General features: G+C 51.8%; 2 protein-coding genes across 3 annotated transcripts; both read right to left on the bottom strand.

The window, feature by feature from the left end:
* Window positions 1–757: 757 nt before the first annotated feature.
* LOC129122184 (ciliary microtubule associated protein 1A-like) lies at window positions 758–5120 on the bottom strand. Of its 2 annotated transcripts, XM_054635807.2 has the most exons (7): window positions 5057–5120; window positions 2974–3159; window positions 2658–2858; window positions 2328–2429; window positions 1854–1975; window positions 1295–1432; window positions 758–1184 (listed from the first exon to the last, which is right to left on the bottom strand). In XM_054635807.2, exons 1-7 carry the CDS (start codon window positions 5118–5120, stop codon window positions 1089–1091), a joined length of 909 nt encoding a protein of 302 aa, XP_054491782.2. In that variant the 3' UTR covers window positions 758–1088. The 2 variants fall into 2 exon arrangements, with proteins under 2 accessions (XP_054491782.2, XP_077036490.1); XM_077180375.1 differs by having other exon boundaries at window positions 1096–1432.
* Window positions 5121–5195: 75 nt separating this feature from the next.
* LOC129122198 (ciliary microtubule associated protein 1A-like) lies at window positions 5196–7930 on the bottom strand. Its single transcript, XM_077180376.1, has 5 exons — window positions 6995–7930; window positions 6679–6879; window positions 6349–6450; window positions 5875–5996; window positions 5196–5453 (listed from the first exon to the last, which is right to left on the bottom strand). Exons 1-5 carry the CDS (start codon window positions 7098–7100, stop codon window positions 5196–5198), a joined length of 789 nt encoding a protein of 262 aa, XP_077036491.1. The 5' UTR covers window positions 7101–7930.
* Between the last annotated feature and the right edge of the window lie 146 nt (window positions 7931–8076).

The raw sequence follows: 8076 nt of genomic DNA, 5'->3' as shown, positions 1-8076 counted from the left end.
AATTTGCCTTCCTCCTCCCCGCAATCTGCCACACGCAGCCTTTCCCTCATTAACCAGGGTTAACCACAGGGTTAACCAGCACCCGAACGCCGCCGACCGGAGGTTGGGGCCAGCCGCCGGTCGGTCCGTGCTGCAGCACTGCCGCATTGCCTGCGGGGCTCCGCTGGGGCTGAGCATGGGGCTGCTATGGAAATGGCTCCGACAGCCCCAGTGGGGCAGCCCCAGTTTGTCCTAACAATGACCTGCTTCTTCCCCACGCACAGCAGACACACAGCAGAACCCTTTCCAGTCCAGTGGTGCCTGAGCAAAGGGTTTTTCTCTAATGGGTTGAGTCCGACTGAAGTGCAGGGCACAGAGCTGAGAGAGGCCCCTGCCTTGGAGCACCTGAAAAAGCTGCCCACTCCAACCATTCCCACCCTGTTCCCCAGCAATCAGGGGATTTTTGTATCCTTTTGGCATCACCACTTAGCCAGAGATGAGCAACAGGCTCCCCAGGAGCACAGTAGAGTCCCATCACTGGCCACAATCAAGTTTGCGGTTGGCTAGGTGCTGGCTAGTCTCTTCCAGGCTGCCTCTCCCGCACGAGGGCTGGATGAGGTCACCTTCCAAGGTCCCTTCCTGCCTGGGCTGTTGCAGGATTCTATGGTGATTCCATTTTCAGACTGGAATAATGGTTCTTTCTCCTTAGCTCTCAGTGGTCTGGGGACTTGCCTGTGGAAATGAGCCCCTCCCTGCCTGTGGCAAGAGAGGATGCAGGGCAGATGTGTTTCTGGGCACACCTTGGGCAGATGCCACCTGTGTGCACTGAGATGGGCTTTGTCCTTGAGACCAGCATGGGCCATGGGGTGAGAGTGTGCAAGGCAGGGCTGGAAAGCTTTCACAGTGTTTTGCTCTGGTTAGGTGAAATGGTGGTGTTGGAGATATCAGCGTGGCTCACGCTGTTACCTCACTGCTCTCCCCTCACCCTCATCCTGCCATGTTTTGACTGAGGCATAGACATGAGACAGTGAAGCCAGTGGTCTACACCAACTTTACCCCACCCTGCTGCAAAGGAGGAACAGAAAAAAGATCTCTTCAGGTATCCGTCTTTAATCAACATGTGTTGCAGGTATTAAAGAACCTTTGTAGATAGAATGTCGCAGTCCAAAACTGTAAGCAGGATCCCGGGCCTTGGTTACTGACAACTGGAAGAGGAAATTGGGAAGAAAAGACGTGAAGATAATGCCTCACTCTCCAGAGTTGTCCTCAAGTTAAGGTTGTGCAGCATAACACATTGATGGGCTGACTGCCTTACCTTTCCCAGGGTGTATTCTGCTGGACCTGGAAACGCTCCCTTTCCAGGAAGTTTGGTTTTTAGTCCCATTGAGAACTTGGGAGCCCTGGTTTTGTAGACATCCAGATCCACCTTGGCAAATGCCGCAGGACCTGGCGTCTGCAAGAGAAGCAATGAGGTTGGTGGGTACAAGAGGCAGTGTGGATTCTTGCTGGGTGTCCATGAGTACTGTGCTGCTTTAGGTGGCTGGCCAGAGGAGTAGTGTGGGAGGCCTGGAGCCTTGGGAATGAGGGCTCCTTGGGAAGAGAGGTAGATTTCCCAGAGGATGAGGGGCGATTATTGCCATTAATGCCAGTGAGCTGTACTGTGCCAAAGCTGCAGGTGTGGAAAAATGGGGGGGGTTCAGGTGTCAGTGTTACTGGTAATAGCAGAGCCAGAGGCCCTGTGGCTTCTTGTGCTTTGCTGCAGGTGCAGGGAAGCGTGTGTTATGTGGGGATACGGCAGGCTCTGGGGCCCTTGTGCCCTAAGCAGAGCAGCTGCACTTCTGCTGCTGCTGTTAGAGAACAGAAGCACAGCTCACCTTTGCCACATCTTGAAAGCAGCTTTGGTATTGACTCTTCCCCTTCATAGAGTAGCATGGTTGAGCATGAGTGTATGCTGTGTTGGGTCCTAGAATCCTAGGTAAGGTGTAGGTGCCAGGACCTGGAAATGGAATAGGAAGACAGCATAGGTCAGTCCTGTGGGAAAGGGTGCAATGCCTGGGTGGAAGAGAGTCAGCGTGCCAAGCTGGCTGTGAGGAGCAGGAAGGGTATCCTGCCCCTCATGCCAATGCCTGTGGCTTTTGTTGCATGTGGTGTGCCTTGGCTGTTTGAAAGCAGAGGTGCCGGTTCTTCTGTGAGATGGGAGAAGTTGGTGCTGTGGAACGGCAAAAAGCTTGTTGAGCAGACACTGCGTCTTGCTGCCCAGGCTTTTTGCTAGGCCTGTTGAAGAAGCTGCAGATGCTCCCTGGAGGACACACAGGCTGTAAGAGTGTCTGTTTCCCCGAGTTCCATACCTGGTGTTCGGAAACCTTTTAAGTCCTTGGGTCGGGATGTCAGGCTATTCGCCGGTGCGGTATGGAAGACATGTTTGTTTGCAGGATCCGTGGTGTAGTCACCTGGGACAGAGAAGGAGACAAGAAAAGTGAAGATGGAAGCCTAACTGCAAGCCACAGAGGAGAAGTCAGGAGGAGGTGGAGGAGGTGCTCAGTCTTGCTTTTTTTCTGTCTGGAACTCTCTGAAGCCCATTCAGGGCGTGAGCAGAGGGCTCTGTGCCCCAGTGGTACAGGGCAACAGTAAGGCCTGATTGTCTGGCCTGGATGAAGGGCTGCAGAAATGCTACTCACTGGGTCCAGGGGTGGCCAAAATCTTGCTCTTGGGACGTGCTGTGACAAGTGCTGATGGAGCCACCTGCTTCCCAGTCTTGGTGATGGATGATTCAATGAAGTACCGAGGACCTGGTGAGCAGGTTGCTGTGGAGGGAGCATTGCTGCCTCGAAATGAGTATGCAGGGGCTCTGTCTTTCGTGGGATCATGAGCCATATGACCTGGGAAGAAAAGCCTGTGAAAGGGCCTGTGCCTGCTCTTAGAGTGGTGAAAGGAGGTTCCTAAGTGGAGGCAAGCGCTGTGCTGTGCTATCATGTCCCCTGATAGTTGGTTTACCTGTTGTCCCAGGGAGCCAGTACTTGGGACCTGGGGTGCTGAATTCTGCAAGGATTGGGCCCCGTCGGGGATGAGGTCTCCAGGTGCCGACCCAGGGTCCCTCCATGCTGGTGGCCAGAGAAACGAATGGAAAAACTGGAGAGCTACCAAAGGGCTTCTCTGACACAGCGCTGGTACAAAGCTTTCCTGTAGCCCAGAGCAGGAGGAAAGCAAACTAGCATCACGAGAGAAAGTGCAGAAAAGTGAAGAGCAACAAGGACTAGCAGATGGAAGAGAAGGAGGAATGGGGAGAAGCAGCAAGTTAGAAGCAAAAGATGTAGCAAAACCTCCTGCTGTGCCCTCAGGCAGCAATTGTTGGCGTAGAACGCAGCGCTGGCCTGGCTGGGGCTAGCCTCCAGCTTGTCTACACATGAATTTGCTCAGCTGGAGTGTGGTGTTGACTTGTGATGTGCAGGGAGGGACGCCAGCCCCTCGGTGACATCATAATCCATTGCTAGGTGGATCCATCATCATTGACATACATCACCAGGTGACATCCCAAAGTCACCCGGTGATTGGCAAAGCCCACTGTGATGTTGAGACCCTTAAGCTGTTGGTGCTGCAGTGCTGCCCTATTGCCTGCAGGGCTCCTCTGGGGCTGGGCATGGGCCTGCCATGGAACTGGCTCAGTCTGGTGTGGGGCAGCCCCAGTTTGTCCTCACACAGAGCTGCTTTTCTCCCCATGTTCCCAGAGACCCAGCACAGCCCATTCTAGTCCAGTGGTGCCTGAGCACAGGGCTTTTTTCACCAAACAGTGTGAAATACACTTATCCAAAACCAATTTGTTGTGACCAAGGAGACACTTCTGTATTTCAGTGCCAGGAAAAAGGGGGATTACTCCTCCAAATTTGTTCTGATTTGTAATCAAAATTCATCCATTTTATATGCTTTTTCTGCTGTGTCATTTTTACATCAATTCTTTTCCATAGTATGCATCATCTGCCCATTCTCAAGTGTAACCTTTACAATGACTGGTTTCGCTAGTTATATAACTACAATAATATTCCTACCCTAAGACTATAATTGGCCATATCTACTGAGATCTACCGATTGGAATCCTTGATAGTCAAATTAGGTTGGGAAGGGAAGGGTTTTCCAAGCACACTAACTGGTGCTCATGACAATTTCGATAGCTTCTTGAATGCGGCATATGATACCAGTCAACTTCTTGATAAGGTTTCTCTGACTGAATTCTTTAAAAACAGCACTCCTAACGTTCCTATAACATATGCTTCAGGGTTTTCTACTTGTAATCATAGTAACACTTTTGTCTTTTTTATTATTAAATTATTTTATCAGTGTATTTGTGAGAGGCTGAGTAGGCTGAAGTGCAGGCCACAGAGCTGAGAGAGGCCCCTGCCTTGGAGCACCTGAAAAAGCTGCCCACTCCAACCATTCCCACCCTGTTCCCCAGCAATCAGGGGATTTTTGTATCCTTTTGGCATCACCACTTAGCCAGAGATGAGCAACAGGCTCCCCAGGAGCACAGTAGAGTCCCATCACTGGCCACAATCAAGTTTGCGGTTGGCTAGGTGCTGGCTAGTCTCTTCCAGGCTGCCTCTCCCGCACGAGGGCTGGATGAGGTCACCTTCCAAGGTCCCTTCCTGCCTGGGCTGTTGCAGGATTCTATGGTGATTCCATTTTCAGACTGGGAATAATGGTTCTTTCTCCTTAGCTCTCAGTGGTCTGGGAACTTGCCTGTGGAAATGAGCCCCTCCCTGCCTGTGACAAGAGAGGATGCAGGGCAGATGTGTTTCTGGGCACACCTTGGGCAGATGCCACCTGTGTGCACTGAGATGGGCTTTGTCCTTGAGACCAGCATGGGCCATGGGGTGAGAGTGTGCAAGGCAGGGCTGGAAAGCTTTCACAGTGTTTTGCTCTGGTTAGGTGAAATGGTGGTGTTGGAGATATCAGCGTGGCTCACGCTGTTACCTCACTGCTCTCCCCTCACCCTCATCCTGCCATGTTTTGACTGAGGCATAGACATGAGACAGTGAAGCCAGTGGTCTACACCAACTTTACCCCACCCTGCTGCACACTTTACCCCACCCTGCTGCAAAGGAGGAACAGAAAAAAGATCTCTTCAGGTGTCCGTCTTTAATCAACATGTGTTGCAGGTATTAAAGAACCTTTGTAGATAGAATGTCGCAGTCCAAAACTGTAAGCAGGATCCCGGGCCTTGGTTACTGACAACTGGAAGAGGAAATTGGGAAGAAAAGACGTGAAGATAATGCCTCACTCTCCAGAGTTGTCCTCAAGTTAAGGTTGTGCAGCATAACACATTGATGGGCTGACTGCCTTACCTTTCCCAGGGTGTATTCTGCTGGACCTGGAAACGCTCCCTTTCCAGGAAGTTTGGTTTTTAGTCCCATTGAGAACTTGGGAGCCCTGGTTTTGTAGACATCCAGATCCACCTTGGCAAATGCCGCAGGACCTGGCGTCTGCAAGAGAAGCAATGAGGTTGGTGGGTACAAGAGGCAGTGTGGATTCTTGCTGGGTGTCCATGAGTACTGTGCTGCTTTAGGTGGCTGGCCAGAGGAGTAGTGTGGGAGGCCTGGAGCCTTGGGAATGAGGGCTCCTTGGGAAGAGAGGTAGATTTCCCAGAGGATGAGGGGCGATTATTGCCATTAATGCCAGTGAGCTGTACTGTGCCAAAGCTGCAGGTGTGGAAAAATGGGGGGGGTTCAGGTGTCAGTGTTACTGGTAATAGCAGAGCCAGAGGCCCTGTGGCTTCTTGTGCTTTGCTGCAGGTGCAGGGAAGCGTGTGTTATGTGGGGATACGGCAGGCTCTGGGGCCCTTGTGCCCTAAGCAGAGCAGCTGCACTTCTGCTGCTGCTGTTAGAGAACAGAAGCACAGCTCACCTTTGCCACATCTTGAAAGCAGCTTTGGTATTGACTCTTCCCCTTCATAGAGTAGCATGGTTGAGCATGAGTGTATGCTGTGTTGGGTCCTAGAATCCTAGGTAAGGTGTAGGTGCCAGGACCTGGAAATGGAATAGGAAGACAGCATAGGTCAGTCCTGTGGGAAAGGGTGCAATGCCTGGGTGGAAGAGAGTCAGCGTGCCAAGCTGGCTGTGAGGAGCAGGAAGGGTATCCTGCCCCTCATGCCAATGCCTGTGGCTTTTGTTGCATGTGGTGTGCCTTGGCTGTTTGAAAGCAGAGGTGCCGGTTCTTCTGTGAGATGGGAGAAGTTGGTGCTGTGGAACGGCAAAAAGCTTGTTGAGCAGACACTGCGTCTTGCTGCCCAGGCTTTTTGCTAGGCCTGTTGAAGAAGCTGCAGATGCTCCCTGGAGGACACACAGGCTGTAAGAGTGTCTGTTTCCCCGAGTTCCATACCTGGTGTTCGGAAACCTTTTAAGTCCTTGGGTCGGGATGTCAGGCTATTCGCCGGTGCGGTATGGAAGACATGTTTGTTTGCAGGATCCGTGGTGTAGTCACCTGGGACAGAGAAGGAGACAAGAAAAGTGAAGATGGAAGCCTAACTGCAAGCCACAGAGGAGAAGTCAGGAGGAGGTGGAGGAGGTGCTCAGTCTTGCTTTTTTTCTGTCTGGAACTCTCTGAAGCCCATTCAGGGCGTGAGCAGAGGGCTCTGTGCCCCAGTGGCACAGGGCAACAGTAAGGCCTGATTGTCTGGCCTGGATGAAGGGCTGCAGAAATGCTACTCACTGGGTCCAGGGGTGGCCAAAATCTTGCTCTTGGGACGTGCTGTGACAAGTGCTGATGGAGCCACCTGCTTCCCAGTCTTGGTGATGGATGATTCAATGAAGTACCGAGGACCTGGTGAGCAGGTTGCTGTGGAGGGAGCATTGCTGCCTCGAAATGAGTATGCAGGGGCTCTGTCTTTCGTGGGATCATGAGCCATATGACCTGGGAAGAAAAGCCTGTGAAAGGGCCTGTGCCTGCTCTTAGAGTGGTGAAAGGAGGTTCCTAAGTGGAGGCAAGCGCTGTGCTGTGCTATCATGTCCCCTGATAGTTGGTTTACCTGTTGTCCCAGGGAGCCAGTACTTGGGACCTGGGGTGCTGAATTCTGCAAGGATTGGGCCCCGTCGGGGATGAGGTCTCCAGGTGCCGACCCAGGGTCCCTCCATGCTGGTGGCCAGAGAAACGAATGGAAAAACTGGAGAGCTACCAAAGGGCTTCTCTGACACAGCGCTGGTACAAAGCTTTCCTGTAGCCCAGAGCAGGAGGAAAGCAAACTAGCATCACGAGAGAAAGTGCAGAAAAGTGAAGAGCAGCAAGGACTAGCAGATGGAAGAGAAGGAGGAATGGGGAGAAGCAGCAAGTTAGAAGCAAAAGATGTGGCAAAAACTCCTGCTGTGCCCTCAGGCAGCAATTGTTGTTGTAGAACGCAGCGCTGGCCTGGCTGGGGCTAGCCTCCGGCGCGTCTACACATGAATTTGCTCAGCTGGAGTGTGGTGTTGACTGGGTGATGTGCAGGGAGGGACGCCAGCCCCTCGGTGACATCATAATCCATTGCTAGGTGGATCCATCATCATTGACATACATCACCAGGTGACATCCCAAAGTCACCCAGTGATGGGCAAAGCCCACTGTGATGTTGAGACCCTTAAGCTGTTGGTGCTGCAGTGCTGCCCTATTGCCTGCAGGGCTCCTCTGGGGCTGGGCATGGGCCTGCCATGGAACTGGCTCAGTCTGGTGTGGGGCAGCCCCAGTTTGTCCTCACACAGAGCTGCTTTTCTCCCCATGTTCCCAGAGACCCAGCACAGCCCATTCTAGTCCAGTGGTGCCTGAGCACAGGGCTTTTTTCACCAAACAGTGTGAAATACACTTATCCAAAACCAATTTGTTGTGACCAAGGAGACACTTCTGTATTTCAGTGCCAGGAAAAAGGGGGATTACTCCTCCAAATTTGTTCTGATTTGTAATCAAAATTCATCCATTTTATATGCTTTTTCTGCTGTGTCATTTTTACATCAATTCTTTTCCATAGTATGCATCATCTGCCCATTCTCAAGTGTAACCTTTACAATGACTGGTTTCGCTAGTTATATAACTACAATAATATTCCTACCCTAAGACTATAATTGGCCATATCTACTGAGA

This window comes from Agelaius phoeniceus, chromosome 6 (assembly GCF_051311805.1).
Source record: "Agelaius phoeniceus isolate bAgePho1 chromosome 6, bAgePho1.hap1, whole genome shotgun sequence".
Lineage (NCBI taxonomy): Eukaryota > Metazoa > Chordata > Aves > Passeriformes > Icteridae > Agelaius > Agelaius phoeniceus.
The sequence above is the reverse complement of the archived record's forward strand: the minus strand, read 5'-3'. Positions and strand labels throughout refer to the sequence as shown.